This window comes from Prunus persica, chromosome G7 (genome assembly GCF_000346465.2).
Source record: "Prunus persica cultivar Lovell chromosome G7, Prunus_persica_NCBIv2, whole genome shotgun sequence".
Taxonomy (NCBI): Eukaryota; Viridiplantae; Streptophyta; class Magnoliopsida; order Rosales; family Rosaceae; genus Prunus; species Prunus persica.
This window is the reverse complement of record NC_034015.1, coordinates 18,081,677-18,106,776: the sequence shown is the minus strand read 5'-3', so window position 1 is coordinate 18,106,776 and position 25,100 is coordinate 18,081,677. Positions and strand designations below refer to the sequence as shown.

General features: G+C 37.6%; 3 protein-coding genes across 4 annotated transcripts; 1 reads left to right on the top strand and 2 right to left on the bottom strand.

The window, feature by feature from the left end:
* LOC18770652 (protein FAR1-RELATED SEQUENCE 5) lies at positions 98–3,710 on the bottom strand. Its single transcript, XM_007203727.2, has 2 exons — positions 973–3,710; positions 98–429 (listed from the first exon to the last, which is right to left on the bottom strand). The coding sequence occupies exons 1-2, from the start codon at positions 3,175–3,177 to the stop codon at positions 250–252; spliced, it is 2,385 nt and encodes a 794-aa protein (XP_007203789.1). The 5' UTR covers positions 3,178–3,710; the 3' UTR covers positions 98–249.
* On the top strand, positions 4,463–10,305 carry LOC18769102 (AT-rich interactive domain-containing protein 6). 2 transcript variants are annotated; one of them, XM_007203558.2, is made up of 13 exons: positions 4,468–4,616; positions 4,977–5,920; positions 6,018–6,057; positions 6,240–6,292; positions 6,948–6,993; positions 7,460–7,549; positions 8,436–8,543; positions 8,651–8,702; positions 8,793–8,868; positions 8,987–9,053; positions 9,156–9,206; positions 9,600–9,692; positions 9,947–10,305. In XM_007203558.2, exons 2-13 carry the CDS (start codon positions 4,980–4,982, stop codon positions 10,046–10,048), a joined length of 1,719 nt encoding a protein of 572 aa, XP_007203620.1. In that variant the 5' UTR covers positions 4,468–4,616; positions 4,977–4,979; the 3' UTR covers positions 10,049–10,305. The 2 variants fall into 2 exon arrangements, with proteins under 2 accessions (XP_020424395.1, XP_007203620.1); XM_020568806.1 differs by lacking the exons at positions 9,156–9,206; positions 9,600–9,692; positions 9,947–10,305 and having other exon boundaries at positions 4,463–4,616; positions 8,793–8,899.
* Positions 10,794–14,409, bottom strand: LOC18770218 (serine/threonine-protein phosphatase 7). The gene is made up of 4 exons (XM_007201953.2): positions 13,229–14,409; positions 12,204–12,350; positions 11,231–11,338; positions 10,794–11,116 (listed from the first exon to the last, which is right to left on the bottom strand). The coding sequence occupies exons 1-4, from the start codon at positions 14,297–14,299 to the stop codon at positions 11,036–11,038; spliced, it is 1,407 nt and encodes a 468-aa protein (XP_007202015.1). The 5' UTR covers positions 14,300–14,409; the 3' UTR covers positions 10,794–11,035.

The window sequence follows — 25,100 nt, the reverse complement described above, 5'->3', positions numbered from 1 at the left end:
TTTGTAAATTGATTTTTTTAATTATTTGATAATTTCTTAATAAAACTAATGAATTATATTCAGTCGCACAATAGCATCTTTAACCATTGGATGTCTCTTTAGCCTTGAATTACCTTTTCATTTTGGTATTGAACAATAGCCCCTACAATGCAATCGACGTGACATTGAACCTAATCATTTCACATAAAACGAGAGAGAGAGAGAGAGAGAGAGAGAGAGAGAGAGAGAGAGAGAGAGAGAGAGAGAGTACTATACAATGCTACTCTCTTTCATTCCTAATTTAATGTTTTCAACTTTAACAGATAGCTGTAATTTTTGCTCCTCAATATCTTTCAAAACCGAAAGCAAACTAGCTCTATACAATTCACATTTCCGTTGTGCACGATCAAGTTGGCGCTCAAGTTTCTGGATTTTCTTGTCCTGCTCATCCTACAGAATTGAATAAGGAACGTTTAGGAATAGTTATAAAAATAAACACCTTGCAAAAGGAGTAGGGAAAAGCAACAGATAACAAATACATGAAAAAAAGCTTGTTCAACTCCACTCCATATCATATGGAGTAAACAAACTTATATGCATCAAATTTTCCAGAGTAACATTGGCTGTCCAGCATATATTGTCTCTTCCCAAAAATCCTTAAAAGTACTTGAAAAGACAATAAAATCCAATTGTGCGTTCGCATATTTCACAGCATTTGAATTTGAACAACAAAGAGAAAGGTTTTGTGGCATTTACTATTTTTCCCCTAATATTGTAAGTAAGTGGTTAGAGTGGTTAGAGAAGGAAAATTGCTGAGAGAAAAGAAGGAAAAAGGAAATTTCCTCTCAACAAGTGTAACATACATGCACATATCCGAGAAACTATTGAATAGAAAAGATAACAAAGATCAACAGCAAATTAAAGATTATCCTTAAGAAAAATGAAACTAAGAACAAACTGACTGAACTAAAGTTGCAGGAAAAAAGAACTGACCGCAGACAGAGTTTCGAAACCCCATTTATGATCACCAAAGGTGTTTGATCGACTCCCTAAATGAAATCCATCGTCTCTTCCAGCTCTACTAATTATAGCCAATCTCCCGTCATTCTTCTTTGCAAGAGAAACTCTGTTTGCAGCCTCTTCAAGGGCATCCATAGACACATTATAAATTTCAACAGTTTTAACCCCTTCATCAACATACTTAAGTGCCTCATGACGCAGATTATTGTATCGTACTGTGAGAGATTCTTGTGACTTATTCAACAAATCGCTGGCATGTTCCTCCAATATGACACCACTCTTGGCGTTCCTTGTCCAACGCTTCAAAATATAATGAGGTGGCAGAGTAAGAACATTTGTCACCCTAAAAACTGTCAAGATGTGTGCACAAAGAAGGCCAGAGAACTCAAACCTCTGGCAACTACAAAAAGCTTTCATCTCATGAACATTAAATCTAACAAAATACGCTTTATGGCTTTCCCCAAATTTAGACACTTGATATATGGATCCTGCCTCCTCATCCTCAACTTTCATTGCCAAGAAAGTTAATGTCTCGACCAACTCTTCTTGAAATTTCATAAACATTTTCCTTGTGTAAAGCCCAGCTGCCTGTTTCTCCATGGGCGAAGGGGTCTTAAGAATAGGAGCAGTGTTTATAGTATCATAATCTGCCTTCACTTCTTTCTCATACCGGCTTTCAAGAGCTTTCTCATACTGCTTAACAAACAGCAGTAGAGTTGTTGATGCATTGACATATCCATCAAAATAAGAGTTCATGCTGTCACTGCGCTGTGTTATAGATATTTCTGCAAAGAAGGTGTCCCTCAGGTATACAGGGACCCACTGCCGCCGATCAGCATATATCAATTGAAGCCATTGATGTTCCCTGAGATCATATTTATCAATTAAAGAAAACCAACAAGACTCAAACTCTTCAACTGATTCGGTCAGGTTGACAAATTTATGAAGCTCTGCTTCAAAGTTGGAATGCTCACAATGCACATAGGACAACTTTTCTTGGCATTCTTTAAAGATGTGCCACTTGCAGAAGCGGTGACGGGTATCAGGAAAAACCTGGGTGATGGCCAAGCTAATCACTCGATCATGTTCAGTTGTAATTGAGAGTGGAGGCCGGCCGGACATTGCTATGAGCCATGTTTTGAAAAGCCAAAGAAACGATGCCTCAGATTCATTTATCAGGAGGGCACATCCGAACAACACAGGCTGTCCATGATGGTTAACCCCTGTGAAAGGTGCAAAAGGCAATCGGTATCGGTTTGACCTGTAAGTTGTGTCAAATGTAACAGTATCACCGAAGTAAGTATAGTCAGTCCTTGCTTTAGGATCAGCCCAGAAGACATTGCTCATGCACTGATCTTCATCTCCCTGCACAGCAAAGAAAAATGCCGGGTCCTTGGCTTGCTTGTCCTTCAAGTAGTCTAAGAGCAGCTGAGTGTCGCCTCCAAGGGTCCTTTGCCTACTACTCCTCATGTAATTCCTGCAGTCACGCTCTGTGAAGCCAATGTTCTTAATTCCACCATATTCTTTGACGAGGGCAGACATAATCCCTCTGGGGCCAATGCCAGCACCCTGCAAGGTATCAATCAAGGACTTTGCAGCACCAGAGACATGACGATGAGAGCGGAGGCAATGCACCCTTTCAGGAGGAACCAGCTCATGGTTATGTTCCTTGACAAAAGCAGAGACAACCCATTTCCCAGAGTCTTGAATCTTGACTACCAACATGGCCTTACAACCAACTCGGGTCTCAGGCCGGGGGCGCTTGACCCTGCCTTCACGGTCAGAGCCAGGCTTGCCATGCTTATCCACACGAAAGCCCTCCCTAGCACAAACAAAAGACCTCTGGATGATGGCACCATCACGCCTGGAGCGTCGAGACATACTGACACGAGTGCTGAAGCCAGTGCGGCGAGCATAGGAGTTGTAGAAGGCCTTGGAAGCCTCCTCCGATTCGAATTCCATGCCCTCATAAGGTTCAAGGTTAGTGTCTCCTTCAGGGATGTAAGGTTCGAAAATGGCAGCACTACCAACGACATCAGAAACACTAGGAGTAGGAATAGCAGTAGGAGGAGAATCGTGAAGGACATCATCATGGTCAACAGAGTGGTCAATATCACCCAAACCCATCATGTCAAATTCAATAACATCATTGCCCAAGCTCAACGGCTCAAACTCCATTTTATCAAATGGGCTTCTTTTATTTATACTCTTGCTTAGATTGAACCAAAAAAAAACCTCTATGTGAAATCAATCACCAATTCAATCATAATTTACAAAGAACAAGAGAAAATGTTGTCCTGCTAATAAACTTTAGTGGGCAAACGAGAAAGCACATAAATTTGATGATAAATGTGAATTTAAGAAGGAAAGCTAGAACCTTGAAGAGAACCCTTTTGATCAGAGAGCATGAAAACTCCCAAGAGGGCCCAAAATCTTCACTTGGAGACGTTCAGCAGCGCCCCAGAGTCCGCAGAAACGAAACGCAGCGTAAATTTAACATGCAGGAACAGAGTGAGAGTGTGACAGAGAAAGAGGAGGGGGTGGGGGTTGTGGGTTTTAGGGCAGATGATTTGGTATTTGACGAAACCTGGAAAGCTTCAAGGACTACCACGTTTCACGCCGTTGGATGATATCCATCCCATCATCCTTTTCAGTTTCGCTCATCACATTTCTCTTCCGTTTGGCAACTCGGATAACCCCACTCCTGCTTTGAACATATGTTTTTAATTCCCACACATGAAAATATAAAAACAAGGCTTTTTTTTTTACTTAAAATTTTGAAGTCTTAATAGAATCACGAAGAAATGGTAATTTCACTTACGATTGTCGTTGCTTATGTCTTAAAGTTAAGTATTAAGATTTATATTGCAAAGATGTACTTAGTTAAATTAGCTAGAGTCTAGAGTAGATGTGCTTTCCACTATGCATTCGAGTCTAATTCAATTTCTCTCCTTATAATTTAGATTAGATTAAAGTGTAATATCATTTGTACTATTTTTTTTTAAAATTAAAATAAAATTAATTAAATTTGAGTTCCACCCCTACGTGTGATCGATTGATTATATAGTCTTTCTTTTCCCAATGCGAAAATTTTCAAATTTACACTAGAAAATAAACAAACAAATAATTTGTAACTAAAGTGATTATGAATATTTATTCATGCATCCTAAGTCATAAGTTCAACTTCAACCTCACTAACTTGTATAAAAAAAATAACAAAATAAGAATTCAAATAAAAATTCAAACAAAATAAAAACCAACAAAGATTAAAAAGACGAAATATTACATTGTCAGGCGCAATAATTAAGTGCAAAAAACAAAACAAAATTAAAAATTAGTGCAGACGGGGAAATTTTTTAATTATTTTTTATGCAAAAAGAAGCAGCCAAAAAAGAGGAACACTCATTGGCCGACGTCGTTTCAAGCGTTATAATATCGGAAAGCGTGTTTCCAGACGAAGTGGGAAATTAATACATCGAATTTCCGGCCAGATAAATTAGAATTAAATCCAAAGAAAATCAGCTGAAATTAATAGAAAATAAAGGAATTAGGGTTTATGCAACGTACCTGCGATTAGGGCAAATTTTGAACCTTCGTCTTCTTCAATTCCGAATCAGGTATGGAGCTCTTACAATCCCCTGTTTTCTTTCCCCAATTACTGTAATTCTACATTTCTTCCGTTTTACGGAAAAAAAAAAAAACATTTGATATGATGATATTCGAGACGGCCTGAAAATGTCAATTCTAAATACAATCGTAGAAATTCGATGCATTAGAAGCGCACAGTGGTAGATTCTACTGGTGACTGATTTGATTTTCTGTTCCTGCGTCTATCCCTACTTTTTTATTGTTATAAAAAATTAAGGTTTTTTTTTCTAAAGGGCCTGTGTGTGTGTTTCTGCTTTTCTTTTGTTTGTTTATTTGTTCGTTGTTTTAGTTCTCTTTATGAATGGAAAATTTACTATTGTTAAACATAGGAAATGAGTGATACTGAAGACAATGAGGAAACTGGGAAAAACGTGCCAGTTGCTGCTGTAGATAATAGGCAACCAGAAAATATTCAAGAAATTGATCATAATAAGCAGAACAATTCTCCTCGTTCTGGAGAATCTGAGCCAGTCCAGGAAACCCCAAATCCTGCTGAAAATGGAGAAGCTCTACCTGATAAGACCGACATTGAAATGACCACTGATGGTAAAAATAATGTAGAACCACAGTCCAATTCACCCCAACCTGATCAAGATTCACCTCCTCCCTCAGTACCAAGAAATGATGATGACCAACAATTAGTCAAGCCAGATACCGAACCCTTGAGTGGCGATGACCAACAATTAGTCAAGCCAGATACCGAACCCTTGAATGGCAATGACCAACAATTAGTCAAGCCAGATACTGAACCCTTGAATGGCGATGACCACCAATTAGTCAAGCCATATACTGAACCCACAGCTGATGCCAAGACGGAAGCCCAGGATTTGCCTCAAAGTAATAATCATGGGTGTAAGGATGGCGACCCTGTTTCCACAAGTCATCCAGAGACTGCTGAACCCACTGTTGGTGTTAAAACTGAAGCTTCTCAAGTTCCCGAGGGTGAGTCTAGTAGTGCTGTTGGAGATACTGTAACAGTGAGTCATAATGAAGATGTTACGCCTCATGCTGGATCTTCTGATAGAAAAGCTGATACTGGGAGTGGAGAAGAATTGAAGCATAATGAAAAAGATATTACTACTCCCAAAAATAATGGAAACCCAAACTCGAAGTGCTTGTTTCTTTTGGATGACAGCCACATGTCTGACGGTAATGATTCTGGGACAGAAGAGGAGCAATCAGCTTTCATGGCGGTGGTGGAAAATTTCTTTAGGGAGAGGAGCATGGAATTTAAACCTCCTAAGTTCTATGGAGAGGGTTTGAATTGCCTTAAGTAAGTTGATACTCATCACTTTTACTGATATATTATTGTTTACTTATAAATTGAATGTTATTTATTTTGGCTAATGTATAACTTTTTACTGGGACAGGCTTTGGAGAGCTGTGACTAGATTAGGTGGCTATGATAAGGTATGGATTGATTTTTAATCATAATGATCTACATATTAGTATATGAAAAATGACTAGTACAGAAGTTATAAGAGACCTAATAATTCAAATTATATATACAGATATGTTAGGAGTTTTCTTTTTCCATAACCATATTCTTGTCTTATTACAAGCATATATATGACTGGTCTACTTATGGATAGGTTACCTCAAGTAAGTTGTGGCGGCAAGTGGGAGAAACCTTTAAACCTCCAAAGTAAGGAATAACATATGTTGCATATATAGCTCCATTATTGTTTTTTCTTTTTTTCTTTTTTGGTCAGCGGCTACATTATTATTTACTTAATGCAAAGCCCATTATTTGGAAATGTGGACTAATGGTTATTCTTTTGTATCAACGGCTACTTTTCATTTTATTGCAGATTAGTTTTGTGTCATATGGGAAATTTTAGATGTACTGATAGTTTGCCTTAATTCTCTAAGAGAAGATAATATATCCTGCTAATCTTGAGTACTGAAATTGGGATTCTTGTTTGTTGTTTGTAAGGGTGTTTATATCTGTTTACTATGCATGCTATTGTGCAATGAAACTCCCTACCAAAAACAAACAAAAAATGTTGATAGGGGAGACATGATAAAAAAACTGTGCTCCTTTGAGTGAATGTTCTTTTGTTCCGATTTAAGCCCATCATGATTTTCTGTCATAGCGGCAAAGAAAAAAGGGTTGGGGTGAGGGCGTGGGTTTTAGTGTGTTCCTTTGAGTTTAATTTTTTTCTCCGATTTAATCCTATCGTGATTTTGTCTTAGTGGCAAAGAAAAGGGGTCAGGTGAGGGAGTGGGTTTTAGAATGTCCAACGTTGTTTTACTATGTATTAAAAGATATTTGACTTTCTTCTTCATTTCCACTGCAGGACATGCACTACGGTTTCATGGACGTTTCGTGGCTTCTACGAGAAGGTGTGTGTGTGTGCAGGCACTTGGAGTACAAGCTGCATCTTTGTTATATATTCTCCATAGGCTAATTAGCTTCTAACATGTTGCTATGAGTGCATGATTGCCCACATGTTTAAATTTCATATTGGATCAAGAAACATGGTTTCAACTTTAAGCTAATGTAATTATTGACTGGCTTGCCTGCTATGATTGGGAACTTTTAGCCTGAAGGCCCAAGCATGGTCTGCCCATCTTCTTGATGGTTGACCTTGTACATGCGTATATGAGGGGCCTGTGTTGGAAATTAATTTCGAGAAGCTTCTAGTACATTGTTTTATGCCCCTTCTGGTTGCCTCAAGATAACCTTGAGTCCACTGTTTCAACTCTCTGTTTAACCATAATTTGTATCTTCCCGGGTATACTAGATCATAAAGCTTATATATTTAAATTTTGTTATTAATTATTGGTTTTTGTTGTTGTTATACTTCAGGCACTCCTAGATTATGAAAGGCATAAATTTGGTACGGAGCCCAGTGTACCAATCTCTTCCCAGCCAGAGCCTATGAATATTGATAACCAGGTAATGTTTTGGGTGTTACCGTATTATATGACTTTGTAGTGTTCATTCTTATCCCTCCTAGATGGCATGTTTTATGCCACTTTGTTCCTCACTTGATTAAATATCCTTTTGAATGAAAATGGTTTTCATTTACTGCTGAAAACAAATAGATAAATTATTATTGAAGGTGCATGCAAAAATTTTAACTGAATGAACTATTACATGTCAAACTTGAAAGCTGGTGTTGTTAGTTGCTAACCATTGGCTTTCTTGAATGTGGCTAATTTGTCAGGTTTTTGTGGGTAGGTTCTTGCTTACGCAATCTGAGATAAGCATGTGAACTTGTTTTATGTTTAACTTCTGTTACATTACATTGGCACTAAGATGGCAAATTTCATGGCTTGGGGAGCTCTCTGGCTGACCATTTTAGTGTCAAAATGCTGGTGAAATCAGATACTTAGTATAAAACCAATCAAGCTTGATATTCCAGGGCCCTTAGGGTAAGGATTTTAACAGAAATGTTTCACTTCTCAGATCTACATAAAATAAATATGAAAGTTATCCTTAGTTCAATTTTTAACCATTCTGATTAGGGTCATTTCTTTCTGGGTGAATTTTTTATTTTTCTGATAAAACTTCTGTGGTGATTCAGTCTGCTTTCGGTTAAAATATAGAGATTATATGATTACAAGTGTTGAATTGAAATTCGAAAAATGTTTCAAGTTGCAATTGGCTGTGTTCAAACATTTTGTGGTCCCGGGATTTTTGGTCCAAAGATGCTCAACCTGTATTATTTGCCACTTTTGGTTTCTCTTTGACCACAATAGTTTTTTTAACTCCCTCTCTCACCCTCTCTCTCTCTCTTTCTCTCTCTCTCCCAACACTTCTGCATGATGATGGTAATTAGGCTTCAGGATCAGGCAGAGCAAGAAGGGATGCTGCAGCACGTGCCATGCAGGGTTGGCACTCACAACGTATCCTTGGTAATGGTGAAGTCAGTGACCCTATTATAAAGGTCTGGAAAATATTAGGATTTTTGCTCCCATTTTGTTATGTGTTTTTCATTCTCTCCATGTAGAAGTCAGTTCTGATATCATTATACCATCTCTTCTGTTTTTTTAGGATAAAAATTCTGCTTCTTTGCAAAAGCGTGAAAAACAGCTTAAAAGCATCGGTATGCCCTCTTAGTGGAACTGGCGTCCGTTGTACTGTTATATTTGGTGTATAATTTTTCACCTCAGATGATTTTATATGTTGACTTCAGGTTTACTTAAAAGAAAGAAGCCGCCTTACGTGGATCATGTGGTAAAAGCTGCACGTACTAAAGCATCTAAGTCACAGTTGAGATTATGTTAAATTTTTATTTCACATGTATATATCGTGAACTGTTTCAGTGGCAATGTACAGAGTTGACATTAAATTAGATTGTTAACTTGGCTTTGTTTTGTGTGTGTTCAGATTGGATGCGGATGTGGTTGATCTTGGACCTCCTGCAGATTGGGTGAAGATCAATGTGCAGAGAACTGTAAGTTTACATAGCACGTGTTTGAACTTTGTACACAAGGAAATATATATTGTGGAATTTTTGAGGACCAACCCAATATAATGGGATTTGTCGTTTTTGCAGAAAGATTGTTTTGAGGTCTATGCTTTAGTTCCAGGGCTTCTACGTGAGGAGGTAACTACACATTTTCCTGAATTCTTGACCCTTTTCTCTTTTCATCAATTGCCTTTATTTTGTAAAATCAGAGAATGAAGGAACCTGCTAAGCAGCCTCTGATAACTTCTCTAGGCTGTTTATTTGAGACCTGTTACATGCTGCCTTCATAGAGTACATCTTTGCATATGAAGGCTACTGTGGTTGTGCATCTATGATCAACTTTGGATTTAGTAACCATTAAATGGGAAAAGAGCTCTAAAATGTAATCAATGAGATCAGAATTGAGCTGAGACCTCAAATAAGATCAGTTCTAGTTATCATCAATCTTGGTATTCTGTATGATGTATATTAAATGTAAGTTTTGTGTTTCCGCAATTATATTTATCCTGTTCTTTGGGAAATAAATCTCAGGTGCGCGTTCAGTCAGATCCAGCTGGGAGACTGGTTATAAGTGGAGAACCCGAGCATCCTGATAATCCATGGGGTGTCACACCTTTCAAAAAGGTGAATTCCTTTTAACTTTCCTCTTTTGGGTTTAGAGTTACGAAATGTGCAAAAGAAATTATGTTTGCGGGTGTGTGGTGCACAGAATATTACTGTTGTAACCAGCTAACAGTGTGATTATCGTGACCTTTTTACTTTCCTCATGTATCCATTGGGCTTCATATTTTCACTAATCATTTGTTTTTCAGTTTTTAGCTTTTGTTTGAACTTTTAAACTGCTATGATTTATGTGGGATTTGACTTTCTGTGAACAGGTTGTCACCTTACCATCAAGAATTGATCCACACCAGACATCAGCCGTGGTCACCCTGCACGGACAGTTGTTTGTTCGTGTTCCGTTTGAGCAGTCGGAATAGTAACATGTCAGGATTTCCATCCTTGTTCTGCCCCTATATTGACCATGAGGCTCTTCCCAACCTTAATCAGGCCAAGTTAGCTGGTTTAGTTGAACATCTGGACATCTGGACCTTAATGTTGACTAGATTAGTACAGGATATAACCTAACCTTTTGGTGTACTTAATTACCAACATGTTCAGTTTAACCTAACCTTTGATGTTGCTTACCTAGGAATTCCTTTTTTTTATTTCATTCATTTTCTTGAAGATGTGTTAATATTGTGTTGGATAGATACACGTGGAGCGCTCATCTTCGGCCAAGTGGCAAGTCAAATTCCTGGTCTTCAAATTAAACATAACTAAGTTTTAATACAACCACACAAATGAGGCCTCCAGTTGGTTCAATATCGAAAAACATGGGCTAATTTTTGGGCTAAGATTAGGTTTGGAATCACTTTAAACTTAGCGAACTCAACTTATTTGCAACCATGGTATGCGACACCATCTGCGATAAGCTCCAAAGTATATACTTCCTTTGAACCGAGTTAATGCGCCTTATAATTAGAAGGTATTGATGAGAAAGCAACGAATTACATCACTAGTCACACATTTCAACGAATTACAGCACTAGTCACACATTTCTGACCTAATATACGAAAATAGTTTCAAATATAAAGATCCGTCATGTCCAACTGAAAGTTGTCTTCTTTCTAATAAGTGAGGGAGGGTCGAAACACAAGACCTCGAGTTAAAGACTAAACGCACTTAACAACGGTTAAACAATCCCCTTAACAAAAAGCTATCTTCTTATGTTTCATTGGTGATTGATGAATAAAAGTAATAGACTTATAAATGTAACAGCCAAAAAATAATAATGATTACAATGAAACGACCCCATCTTGAAAGGGTGTTTAGCAAGGCAAAAGAAAATGCCGTTAAAAACAACAAAATCATGAACAGGTTGTAAAATTGGCGATTCAAATCCTAAAAATAGCGACAATGGACCTTCACGGACTAGTCACCATTGATGCCAAGTCTAACTCTTCATCAGAATCAATCACTTCTTCAAAATTGTAAAAGGCATTCGCCTGCAATGGAAACTCCAAGTGAGTAGGACAATACTTTTAACAGAAACATTGGCTCCAATATGAAACCAAACTTATCATCGGTTTACAGAATCATAGATCAGTAATAACAAATACCTTTGGTCTTGGAGTAATTGCTTCAAAACTATGAAATACAGGATTATCGAAATTTGGGGGTCCCAAAACAATGTAAGCCCCTTTATTTCTGTACCTCTCCTCTGTGCCCTGCATGGAAGGCAAAATGATATTAAAAGATGATGCAAGAACCGATATAAACCTAGAAAACGCTAAACCTCTGTAGTTGATTTACCCAGAAATACAATGTTAATTTATACAGAATATGAAAAGTTACATAAACAACGTCATAATGTCAACCAAATGTAGATTGGTTTAGGTTGGAAGTCCTTCAGCTCCAGGGTTTAGCTTTTAGCTACATTCTGTGTGATCAATTACTGTTGATCTACTGTGCATAAGACTAGCACTTGACTTGGTTGTTATTGTTATTTCAATTTTTTGTTAAGCACTAATTATCGTACCTTATATGTAAATAAAAGGTCAAGAGTTTCACTCTAACAGCTTCCCACCTATTCTTAGAAAAGATAAGACAAACATAATGATCACCTGGTGATCATAATGCAAAACAACATAACAGCCTATTATGTAATTAAGGTTCTAATGTCCCATGGAAATGAAAGCCAAATCCTACAAACTTGAAGGCTTAATCCGGAGTTAAGAAAGGATCACACAACTCAACGGAGATGGAATATCTACAAACATTCAATAGCCATAAGTTCTGATACACAAAAACACGTTCCACATGCTGCATGACATACACAAAAGCCCCATTTTGAACGAAATGTTTCACAGCAGAAAGTTCAATTATCAATTGGGAGCCTAAGGTTTGTGTTCAAAAAATTAAGTTATCAATTCATATTAAACAAAAAGGAACTCAAACCTCCCAACATATTGACGACTTCATTGACTAAAATAGCCAGAAGGAAAGATGCATTCAAAGTGTAGTGTACAAGAAAAAGTGTTAACAGTTTCTTAAATTTATACAAGGAATTCGCTCAAAGGATCCTGCACAAACCTGAAATTGTGGGTAGTCTGGAGCACTAAACAAAGTGATGAGCTTTCCTGACTCCACAATGTGATCAATGGTGTACCCTTCATCCATTCCACCAAGACCTGGCCTCTTTTCCCGTGCATCAGGGCCTTCATGTGATCTGATAATCAACTGTGGTTTTAACAATATGGAATAACCCAAATTTTAGTATTGCATCTCATTTGTGATTGCTGGTTGTGCAAATACAACATACAGAAGTAAAGTAATAAGAGAGTAGAAAGAAATCATCTCATGCATAGTGTGACAAAAACAAAATTCAATAACCCCTCTGCAGTTTAGAACCAATACAGCTGCTAGTCATTTGTAAAGAGTATAGAAAATTGGACAGATTTTTCCTTAATTGCTAAGATTTTAACCAAAGACGAACCTCACACACCATCTACTTATTGAGCCAAGGCCAAGGTGGTTAATAACTATCAAAATAATAACAAACCCAAAAGCACCTGCATGCTAAAATCCATCATAAGTAAGCTTTAATTGTCATACATGTAACTAGAACATATGAAAAGACCCAGTGGTAACAACTTTGTCATCAACATTGTATTAGGGTTGGAACTTGGAAGTTGACCGTCCAGCCTATATTATCTTCACTAACCACCTTGGTAGTTGGTATATAGGTAGTAAACACTACGTTAAGGATTGTTCATCCGTCAGAGTTAAATTGAATGATTCACCAAACTTGTAAACAGTTATGGTAAATTCAAAGTCATAATTGGAAAATTACTTATCTGCTAATTGCTACCCAACCCAACCATCACTGCACTTGGAACACTAAATAAGCAAAATTATTCAATGGTATTGTTCCGGAAATAAAAAAGTGGTTTGTTTCTAGGTTTCAATTAGAGCACACCAGTTACAGCAGTCACATTACATTATCAATGGAATGCTATATTTTTAAATATCAACAAGTAAATGTGCAAGTAAAGTATCATTCAATTGCCGAAACATTAACAATGATAAGAAATGTAAATTCCAAATCTTGATATTACCTTCAGTTGAAATTTCTTCAGAAAGTTATCAGTGCAGTCAGGACCCCAAAGTAGACCAATGCCTCTCTCTTTATTTGGAGAAAGGCCGGGAGTCATGGAGGGATCCGACCAGAGCACGTCCCCGGGAATCAAGTTGGAACCTTCCCATGGAGGATCAAGAACTGATCTTCGCGCCTTGTTTAGTTCTTCAAAAGAGCCAATAGATAATGAACTTGGTTCAGGACTGAAAGCTATCTTACGATTCTTCTTTCCCTTTGATCTCTTGGGGGTCGCAGGGATATGGCGAAATATACCTCCATGTGCAGTGTACACATGTTTCCCAACGATGGAAGCCAAAGGAAGACCTTCAAAGCACCCAAGACATTTCCGGTACACATGCTTGCCTCTATCACTATATTTTGTAAGCACTTCCTTCTCAAACCCATAAACAGAAGTGCAATACTTGGATTCGTGATTTCCTCTCAAGAGATAAACATTTCTTGGAAAGAACACTTTCCAAGCCAATAAAATTAAGAAACTTTCGAGACCCCAAGCACCTCTGTCAACGTAATCTCCATTGAAGACAAAGAATCGATTTTCTGACGGAAACCCAGCATCGTGGAGGAGGAAAACAAGGTCGTGCAACTGACCGTGAAGGTCTCCTACGACGACGACTGTGGATTCAGAGCCTAAGTTGTCAATGGCGACACAATTGGGCTCTTTGTGGAGGATCTTGGAAGCACAGAGAACCAAGCTATCAAAAACCTCGACGGGAAATACGTCTGGCAATTGAGTGGGCTCGATATTTCTAGAAGCCCAATCGAAAACGGACATGAGGTTTCGTATCCAGTTGAGGCTGAGCTTGCCATCGGGAGGCCAACCAATTGGGATTTCGAGCTCAGTCGATGGTGGTGATGGGTTGTCTTCAGAGTTGGTGACGACGGAAGACGATGAATCGAAGACTGGGGGTTCTGCAACTTCTGCTGCTGGTGATGCAGCAGATTGGTGATCTTGGGATGTGAGAAGTGGAGAAGATGAAGATTGCGATGCAGATGCTGCTGCTGCCCTTTCTGTATCAGAATTGCATGACATCTTCTTCAAGATCTCAATAATATTTTTTCTCAAACCCTAACAAATACATATTAATATGAATTTATGAATTTATACTTATATAGATACATTCATCAGCCAAATTTAGCAGCATATGCACTCATTGTAATTATTGTCACTTCCAGTTTTACACAATTTTTATTTTTATTAATATTTTCTTTTTGAGTGCCGTTAAACTAACTTTAAAATAAAACGAGTACATCTATGATTAGGGGTGGACATCAGGACCGGAAAATCAGAACACCAAATCGAAAAAAATTAATTGACCAAAAAAGTCAACAAACCGGACCGAAATCGGACTGAACCGATTCCTATTCCGGTTTTACACCCCACATCACTAGACCGGTCATATATTTATTTATTTATTTATTTTTATAAAATTTTAAAATTTAATGCCATATTTTAAATTTTATAATCACTATTTTTCCAAGTTCAACTTCAAAAAATTTATAAATGTATGAATTGGATTATTTGTTAATTTTTAAGCCAAAAAAAATAAGTTACTTATCATAATTTATTTAAATTTTTGTTGGAAAAAAATTAAATTAATAATCCAGTTCAAAACCGAAACCGGTTATAACTGAACCGGCAGGTTTTTGAATTTTTTTTTGACTAAATCGGACTGAACCAGACTGGTTAAATAGTACCGATTTTAATTTCGGTTTGAGGTGAGAATCGGACCGAACCGAACCGGACCACGCCCACCCCTACCTATAATCTAAGTACACCATAATATTTAAGTCATGTAAAATGAACTAAGTTTATCCTATTTAACTACCAAAAATACCTCAAATACATCCTAATACACTACTATAAAAACTTAAAACAACTTTGTTTGTACATATACTCAAATATACTTTCTGTATGCATTGGTGCAAGATGATGGAGTCTTGAAGATGAGGAAACTGGAAAAAAAACTTGTTCTGAAGGCTATTGAAGAACCGGGCATAACAGATGATGAAGCCAAATTCAGTGACACAGTGAACTGCTTGATCACAAGGTTTGCCTATCCAATGTTTATTTAGTACCTTCAATTAAATGGTATCTATTGATCTTGGCTCCACCTTTACGTTATTATTTTTAATCATATTACTTGTTTGGTGCCAGATCAATTCAAGCTCTAGATTTAAAGTTGAGAACAAGCGTAAGCATGTTCATTTGGTGGCCAAGGATTGAAACACAATGTGAAGTGGCTGGAACCTCATTCAAATTCAGAATCAAATGCAGATGGTTGGCTAGAATCCTTTTTTGTATGCGGAGTCACAAATCTAGGACTCATATTTTTTCTTATGTTTGAAAATATTTCAGAAAAAATATCATCATTGTCATTAATTCTGCAATTCTATATGAATTAGATAGACATTGTGATGGTTGTCTCGTAGTACAAGATCCATTCTTAACTTACCCATCTCTGAACACATTTGTTAATCCAGCTTGGCTTTATGGTTGATCCCTCCCTAATCATTCATTTTTATTATTATTGACGTTAACAAACAAACCCAAAAAAAAAAAAAAATCTAATTTGGTTGAATATGGTGAGTAATGTGTACTTTTTATTTTTTTTAGAGTAGGGTGTACTTATTAAAATTACATTTGTTTTACAATTCAATATATTATTTTTTGTCATATTATATTAGTGTAAATTAGTAATTTAATAAATAAATTAATAGTAGTGTATTCAGTTAATTTTAGGGTTTGTTTAACAACACTTTTTTTTTTCTTCATATTTGATTGTAGTGGACAGTGACGTACTGCTCGCTAATTCACAGCTAATTTGTCAAAAAAATAATTAAATTGACAAATAAAGACCACGTCAGCATAGAAAATACCCGCGAAATGTCCAAACTTTGCTGAGTTGGTGTTGTTTTTTCTGTTTTGTGCTATTTAAACTCAAAAAATTAGAGTTTGTTCTTGCTAACATTGAGAAAATTTGTTTGGTGTGTGACCGTCATCACGGATGATACAAATTTTCAATCATACTATAGCACGTATTTTTTATTTATTAATATCATACCCGATCAAAAACACATCAAAAATATCTACAATGTTGTAAAAGTCTTTGAAATGGAGCCCACTTACTGTTCATGAATAGTGATTTTACTGTTCATGAATAGTGATTTTACTGTTCATAAATAGTGATGAATAGTGATTATTTCAGCCTATAAATAAGAAGAGAAACGGAAAGAAAGAAAAAAAAGAGAAAGGAAGAGAAGGAAGAAAGAGGAAAGAGAGAGCAGAGAGAAATTCTTCTAGAGAGAAAATTCAGTGAGCCACATATATTGTAAACACTAAACTTGTAGCTCTATCCTTTTACATAGTGGAAAAGTTACTGCTGCTGCTCTCCGAGGACGTAGGCATAGCCGAACCTCGTTAAATGCTGTGTCTCATCTACTTTACGTCCAGCTCAGAATTATCGCACATATCCCAGGTTATTTTTATAACACGTTATCAGCACGATAGTCTCTCCTTTTATTTCTGAAATTTTTCAACTAACACTTTACTTTATGTAATTATTAACCATTAACAAAAATGGACCCTTGGTAATACTAAACATATTATCAGTGGGAGACCGTTACTAATGCTAACACTTTACTTTATGTAATTACTAACCATTAACAAAAATGGACCCTTGGTAATACTAAACATATTATCAGTGGGAGACCGTTACTAATACTAACACTTTACTTTATGTAATTACTAACCATTAACAAAAATGGACCCTTGGTAATACTAAACATATTATCAGTGGGAGACCGTTACTAATACTAACACTTTACTTTATGAATTTATTTTACCGCACATTTACATTTATTTTAAAGGGTGGTGCGGGTTTATCGTCCACGCCTTTGCTTTTATTTAAATGTATGGAGCAGAATTAGTGCCCATACAAGCACACTTACTTTACCGCACATTTAAGGTATGGTGCGGAATTAACGTCCATACAGCAAGCAATTTAATTCATGATTTTATTTTTATCATCAATTAATATACCTGAATAATGAAATTCCTATTAATAAGTGGCTTAATATCTCAGATCTCGAACCTAAAATTTTGGACAGCAAATTCATGACACTTTATCATCAATTAATATACCTGAATAATGAAATTCCTATTAATAAGTGGCTTAATGTTCCAGATCTCGAGCCTAAAGTTTCAGATGGCAAATTTGGCAAAACTGGAGTTTGCTGCCTTGGACCTTTCCGGGGACAACTTTTTATCATGGGTCCTGGATGCCAAAATTCATCTACGAGCCAATGGCCTCGGACAAACAATTGTAGATGAGAATGATGCTTCGCCTGAAGAGAATGCGAAGGCCATGATCTTTCTTCGCCGCCACATCCATGAAGCGCTGAAAAGCGAATATGTGGTGGTTGATGAACCGTTGGTTCTGTGGAAAGCTCTAGGTGAAAGATACGATCACCAGAAGACGATGACTCTCCCAAGAGCTAGATACGAATGGACCCACTTGAGATTTCAAGATTACAAGTCAGTGTCCGAGTATAACTCTGCTATGCATAGAATTACCTCATTAATGAGGCTATGTGGGGAAAATATATCTAAGGAGGATATGCTCGAAAAAACTCTGAGCACTTTTCATGCTTCAAATGTCCTCCTTCAACAGCAATACAGACATAGCGGTTTCAAGAGATACTCGGAACTTGTATCTTGCCTCTTGTTAGCTGAGCAGAATAATGAGCTCTTATTAAAGAATCACCAATCTCGCCCAACGGGCTCAGCACCACTTCCTGAAATAAATGCTGCATCTCAGGAAGTGAATGCCACTTCATCTCGTGGTAATATCCATAAACGTGGGCGATGGGGCAAGCGTGGCCACTGGCAAGGAAGTAGAAAAAATCATGGTGCTCGTTTAGAGGGTTTAGGACCAAGGAGTGGTCCATCCACGAATGGCAAATATGCATCCCGTAATAAGGGAAAGGCACAGATGAGTCATGTGCCTAGAAATGTTGAAAGCCCTTGCCACAGATGTGGAGCAAAGGGACATTGGGTGCGCACTTGTCGTACGCCCAGGCATTTGGCGGATCTCTATCAAGCTTCACTTAAGAACAGGAAAGTGGAGATAAATTACATTGATCATGCTCCGCCAGCCACAGATGGCTCATCAGAAATATCACGTCAGCAAAACAAGACGCATCTAGATGTTTCTGATTTTGTTACTAAAAGAGGGAATGAAGGTTATGAGTCCGAATTAGATTAAATCCCTTAATGTACTATTTGTATTAGCTGTACTATTTGTATTAGCTGAAGTGTTGTTTAAATTTCAATCCAATAAAAGTTGTAATGTTGTCTTCTTTTTGATCCCAGCTTATTTTACTTATTTGGTGGCATGGATGTAAATTATGGATGCCCTCAAAACAAAGGCTATAGCAGAGATATTTGTCTCGCAGACAGCGCAACTACTCATACGATCCTTCAAGATCGGAAGTATTTCTCAAAATTAATGCTTACAAAAGCAAAGGTAACAACCATATCAGGTCCTGCAAATCTGATTGAAGGTTCAGGAAGAGCCCAAATTATGTTACCAAATGGAACAATACTGTCCATTCCAGATGCTTTGTATTCATCTAACTCCAGAAGGAATCTGTTGAGTTTCAAAGATATACGTTTGAATGGCTACCATGTTGAAACAAAGATAGAGGAAAACATGGAATATCTTTGTATTACCTCCAGTGATACCCAAAAGCGTATACTGGAGAAGCTTTGTGAGCTCTCATCAGGGTTGTATTACACAACCATACGGACAATTGAGGCACATAGTGTCATGGACCAAGAGCCCACTGGCTCAAATGCTTTTAAGCTTTGGCATGACAGGTTGGGTCATCCTGGATCCACCATGATGCGCAGGATCATCACCAACTCTAAAGGACATCCCTTATTAACTAAACACATTATGTTATCAAGTGACATCTTTTGCCAAGCTTGTTCACAAGGGAAGTTGGTGATCAGACCATCACAACCAAAGGTTGATGTTGAGTCTCCATCATTTTTGCAAAGAATTCAAGGGGACATTTGTGGACCTATTCACCCCCCATGTGGACCATTTCGGTACTTTATGGTCTTGGTGGACGCATCTACCCGATGGTCACATGTTTGTCTCTTATCTACTCGGAATATGGCATTTGCTAGGCTTTTGGCTCAGATAATTAAATTACGAGCTCAATTCCCAGATTATCCCATTAAGTCAATCAGACTCGATAATGCTGGTGAATTTACATCTCAGACTTTTGATGACTACTGCATGTCACTAGGCATAGATATTGAACATCCTGTTCCCCATGTGCATACTCAAAATGGCTTGGCAGAAGCTTTAATTAAACGCCTTCAATTGATAGCACGCACTTTGCTAATGAAAACAAAGTTGCCAGTTTCTGCTTGGGGATATGCCATTTTACATGCAGCATCACTTGTGCGATTAAGGCCCGTTGCCAACAATCAATGTTCTCCAATACAACTCGTATTGGGAAATCAACCAAACATTTCACATTTAAGAATTTTTGGGTGTACAGTATATGTGCCCATTGCACCACCACAACGTACTAAGATGGGCCCTCAACGCAGATTGGGAATTTATGTTGGTTTTGATTCACCATCTATCATCAAATACTTAGAACCCCTGACGGGTGATATTTTTACCGCACGATTTGCGGATTGTGATTTTGATGAGACAATCTTCCCACCATTAGGGGGAGAAAAATCTGTGTCTAAAGAACAAGGCAAACTCATTCCTGAAAAACGATGTGAATTATCATGGAATGTATCCACATTGTCTCATCTCGATCCTCATACTGCTCAATGCGAAAACGAAGTAAGAAGGATTGTTCACCTCCAAAGTATTGCAAATCAGATGCCAGATGCATTTAATGATGCAGCAAAGGTGACAAAATCTCATATCCCAGCTGCAAATGCACCCGCACGGATTGATGTCCATAATGGACAAAGCAATGTGCCAGCAAATGGTTCATCTGCTGCACGCCTAAAACGTGGCAGACCACTAGGCTCAAAGGATTCAGTTCCTCGAAAGAGGAAGTTGATGGACAAAATGAATCCAAATGAAATAAATAGAGAGCCCACAATTCATAATTCAAATGCCCCTAAAGAGGGACATGTACTTCTTGACAAGGAAAACGTCATTGGTGAGACAAGTGCCCCTAAAGTGGCAACCGTACCTGAAAGTCAAGAAATCTCCATAAATTATACGTCCACTGATGAATTGTGGAGTAGAAATGAGATGATCATCGATGATATATTTGCATTCTCAGTGGCTGCTGAAATCATAAAAGATGATGATATTGAACCACGCTCTATTAATGAATGTACACAGAGGCAAGATTGGCCCAAGTGGAAGGATGCAATCCAGGCAGAATTAAATTCTTTGGAAAAAAGGAGTGTTTTTGGACATATTAGTCCAACTCCACCCAATGTGAACCCTGTAGGTTACAAGTGGGTATTTACAAGAAAGCGCAATGAGAAAAATGAGATCTCAAGGTATAAAGCGCGACTCGTTGCGCAAGGTTTTTCACAAAGGCCTGGAATTGATTATGTGGAAACGTACTCTCCAGTAATGGACACAATTACATTCCGTTACCTAATAAGTTTGGCGGTTTCAGAAAAACTTGAAATGAGACTCATGGATGTCATTACCGCATATTTGTATGGAGAATTGGATACAGATATATACATGAAAGTTCCAGAAGGATTCAGGTTGCCTGAAGCAGCCAGAAACAAACCACGAGGCATGTTCTCAGTTAAATTGAGAAGATCATTATATGGGCTAAAACAATCTGGACGAATGTGGTACAATCGTCTCAGTAAGTATTTACTGAAGGAAGGATACACAAATGATCCTGTTTGCCCATGTGTGTTTATTAAGAAATCAAAGTCTGGATTTGCGATAGTGGCAGTATATGTCGACGACATGAATCTAATTGGAACTTCTGCAGAGCTTCAAAAGACTGTTGATTATCTCAAACGTGAGTTTGAGATGAAGGATCTTGGAAAGACAAAATATTGTCTTGGCTTGCAGATTGAGCACAGTGCTAATGGAATTTTGGTGCATCAATCAACTTATACTGAGAAAGTATTGAAACGGTTTGGCATGGATAAAGCCCATCCACTTAGCACTCCAATGGTCGTTCGATCGCTTGACACTAAGAAAGACCCATATCGTCCAAAAGGGAATGATGAAATGGTCCTTGGTCCAGAAGTACCATATCTTAGTGCAATAGGCGCTTTATTGTACCTAGCACAATGTACCAGGCCAGACATATCATTCTCAGTAAATCTGTTAGCAAGGTACAGTTCTGCTCCAACAAGGCGACACTGGAGCGGCATCAAACATGTTCTACGATACCTTCGTGGAACAACAGACATGGGGTTATTCTATTCCAGTGAATCGACCAACGCCCAGAGTATTATTGGTTATGCTGATGCATGATATCTCTCTGATCCACATCAAGGACGATCACAGACTGGGTATGTATTTACATGTGGAGGAACTGCAATCTCATGGCGCTCAACAAAACAAACCTTAGTGGCCACATCTTCCAATCACTCAGAAATACTTGCCCTCCATGAAGCCAGTCGTGAATGCGTTTGGTTAAGATCGGTAATCCATCACATCCGAAGCACATGTGCCCTACCCTCAACAACAGACACTCCAACAATTCTGAATGAGGATAATGCAGCTTGTATTGCTCAGATCACAGGAGGATATATCAAGGGTGACAGGACCAAACACATATCACCAAAGTTTTTCTATACACATGAACTCCAGAAGAGTCAAGAAATCAAAGTCAGACAAATCCGCTCAAGTGATAACCTGGCAGATCTCTTCACTAAATCATTGCCGAAATATACATTCCAAAAGTTAGTGCATGGCATCGGATTACGACAACTCTGCAAGCAATCAAGTCGGAGCATGTAAAATCAGGGGGAGCATTCAAGAGTCCTCTAACATAGGACATATGCACGTTGTACTCTTTTTCCTTCACTTAGATTTTCCCACTGGGTTTTTCCAAGCAAGGTTTTAATGAGGCAACCAATCTAGGGACATGTGGTCTCCAAGGGGGAGTGTTGTAAAAGTCTTTGAAATGGAGCCCACTTACTGTTCATGAATAGTGATTTTACTGTTCATGAATAGTGATTTTACTGTTCATAAATAGTGATGAATAGTGATTATTTCAGCCTATAAATAAGAAGAGAAACGGAAAGAAGAAGAGAAGAAAGAAAAAAAAGAGAAAGGAAGAGAAGGAAGAAAGAGGAAAGAGAGAGCAGAGAGAAATTCTTCTAGAGAGAAAATTCAGTGAGCCACATATATTGTAAACACTAAACTTGTAGCTCTATCCTTTTACATAGTGGAAAAGTTACTGCTGCTGCTCTCCGAGGACGTAGGCATAGCCGAACCTCGTTAAATGCTGTGTCTCATCTACTTTACGTCCAGCTCAGAATTATCGCACATATCCCAGGTTATTTTTATAACATACAACATGAAGGTGTAACGGTCACATTCTAATTCTATTTCCCAAAGGCCTAAGCCTGGTTCGATTTCAATTGGGCTCCAAATATTTTTCTGGCCGAGAATAAGGCCCAACTTTTGATTGAATGGACAGGCCCAATTTGGCCGAGCTCAATCTTTTCTCTTATAATATTTTGTTTTTGGGTCAAATTTATCTTCCAATATTAAATAAAACTTGATAGGTACTTAAACATTAAATTTGAAGTTCTTAAAATAAATTAAACTAAAAGATTTTGGTGATGTAACATAAGTTTAAATATACAATTTTAAGTTTTCAATTCAATGTCACATAAACAATTGTGATCAAATGAAACACATGTACTTTTTATATTAATATATTTTTTATTTTTCTGGAATAGTAAACAGGAATGGAAGAGAAGAATTTAGCAACTTCATTGACCGGGACTCTCTCTTAATTTAAATTTGTGTGATCTATGATGAGCCATTTGGAGCTTCTTGTCGCACGCCACGTCAGTCTTGATTATTATTTTAACAATATTTTTTCTTCTTCTAATCTTCTAAATCTTCTAAATCTAAATGGGGTTAACGCAACTTATTTTTCGATGCCATCAACCACCTTTACAAACTTGAGAAGTTCCAACGTTCCTGGAGAGCCACGACACACCTCTCCCAGTCTCAAAGTCTTCACCAAATTCCAACCAGTTTACATTAGTGGCATATCCACAATGTGGTTGATGTTAAATTACGTGTATAATGGGTGTTTTAAACAAATGAATAACTTGTCATATGTTCACTTATTTGGAACGAGAAAAGTCGCGTATAAGAGAAATCGGTAATATAGAAACAAAATTGAAATTAGATAAACTACTCTCTTAATCAATTTAATTTATAATTTTTCCAATATTAATTTACAGTTTTATGTATTTTATCTCCAAACCAAACCATAAGATAAGATGATGCATTGCATATATTAATGGTGTGAAAAAGCCTACAACAATTCACATTCCAATTCCCGTAGGAACTGGTTTCCAAATTTCCAATGGCTCCTTTTCATGATTAAAAATAGTGCCTTGACTTCCCACATGCAAACGCAAAACTATACCTGTTGATTCTTGACCACCTAAAGGACGTACCCTACTTTCCATTACCTAGAAATTAAAAGCTGCATATGCATATGCTGAAAACTTTGAGAAGGTTGACAACCAACAAGGAAAATGTGATTAATTTTGTCCCCAATTTTGAGATCATATTAAAATTTTGGAAAGAAAAAGTTAAAATATAATGTTGATAGATATCCTTTGGTCTTTTTATGCTACAACTTTAGATTTAGTATTTCAACAAAGCAGCCTTGTGAGATAAAATTATTATTATTTATCGAAAAACCTTAATAAAAAAGTTAACCACTCTACCAAAAAAAGACATTTCAGAAGTCAAACTTGGTTAGAAACTTAGACCACCATATTAGATTAGCAATTTGCAAGGGGTTTGTCCCCACAAATCACTCATGGAAATCAAACTTTGTCTAATAATTTGGCTACTTTAGTCACCTAATTTGAAAAGGGGACACTTGGGCTTCCTCTTTCTTTTGTCCCCTACGGACCTCCAATACCAATTATTCAAAACTTTTCTTTCTCTGAGTGCACATAAACAAATGTATAATCCAAGTCACATCTACATTGTAAAACCTACACCTCTCTCTCTCTCTCTCTCTCTCTCTCTCTCTCTCTCTCTCTCTCACATGCATACACATATTTCAGATTCCACAGCACCCAATTGACAATCCCTTCCAAAAGTCCAAAACACTCCAAAGACCACAAATTTCTAAGCCCCTTCCCTCCAAGCTTAGCCTTCTTAATCATTACCTCACCATCCAAAAAGTCATTCTTCAACCTTATTTATATCCCCCACACCACAACATAATTTGCATTATTTGTGCCCTTTGGCCCCTTCAGGCTGCTTTAGTAGGATATTTCGTTATTCATTTGTTTCTGCAGAGCTGCCAACAAAAAAACCCAAGAAAATTGAATGACCAACAACATGGGCCACATGAACTACAACAGAGTTGGAAATGGCAGAGGAAGCAGAGGTTTCAGGCTAAACCCAAGAAGATTTTCAGTCTCGAGGCTCCTACGTGCCCGGTTCGTGTGCTTGTTCAGGTTCTTGAGATGTTCATATGGGCAAGCTTTGCAGTCTCTAAAGAAAGGCATGAGCAGAAGTAGCAGGCCAAGTGCTGGCTCTGGCCCTAGCAATATCAAGAGGAACAACAGCAGCTCAAGAAGGATTTTGGTC

Coding starts and splice junctions, on each gene's coding strand:
- LOC18770652 (XM_007203727.2), bottom strand. CDS start 3,177: ATGGAGTTTGAGCCGTTGAGCTTGGGCAATGATGTTATTGAATTTGAC. Junction 430..972: donor GTTTCGAAACTCTGTCTGCG/GTCAGTTCTTTT, acceptor TCAATTCTGTAG/GATGAGCAGGACAAGAAAAT.
- LOC18769102 (XM_007203558.2), top strand. CDS start 4,980: ATGAGTGATACTGAAGACAATGAGGAAACTGGGAAAAACGTGCCAGTT. Junction 5,921..6,017: donor GAGGGTTTGAATTGCCTTAA/GTAAGTTGATAC, acceptor TTACTGGGACAG/GCTTTGGAGAGCTGTGACTA. Junction 6,293..6,947: donor GAAACCTTTAAACCTCCAAA/GTAAGGAATAAC, acceptor TTTCCACTGCAG/GACATGCACTACGGTTTCAT.
- LOC18770218 (XM_007201953.2), bottom strand. CDS start 14,299: ATGTCATGCAATTCTGATACAGAAAGGGCAGCAGCAGCATCTGCATCG. Junction 12,351..13,228: donor TGAAGAAATTTCAACTGAAG/GTAATATCAAGA, acceptor TTAAAACCACAG/TTGATTATCAGATCACATGA. Junction 11,339..12,203: donor CAGACTACCCACAATTTCAG/GTTTGTGCAGGA, acceptor CCTTCCATGCAG/GGCACAGAGGAGAGGTACAG.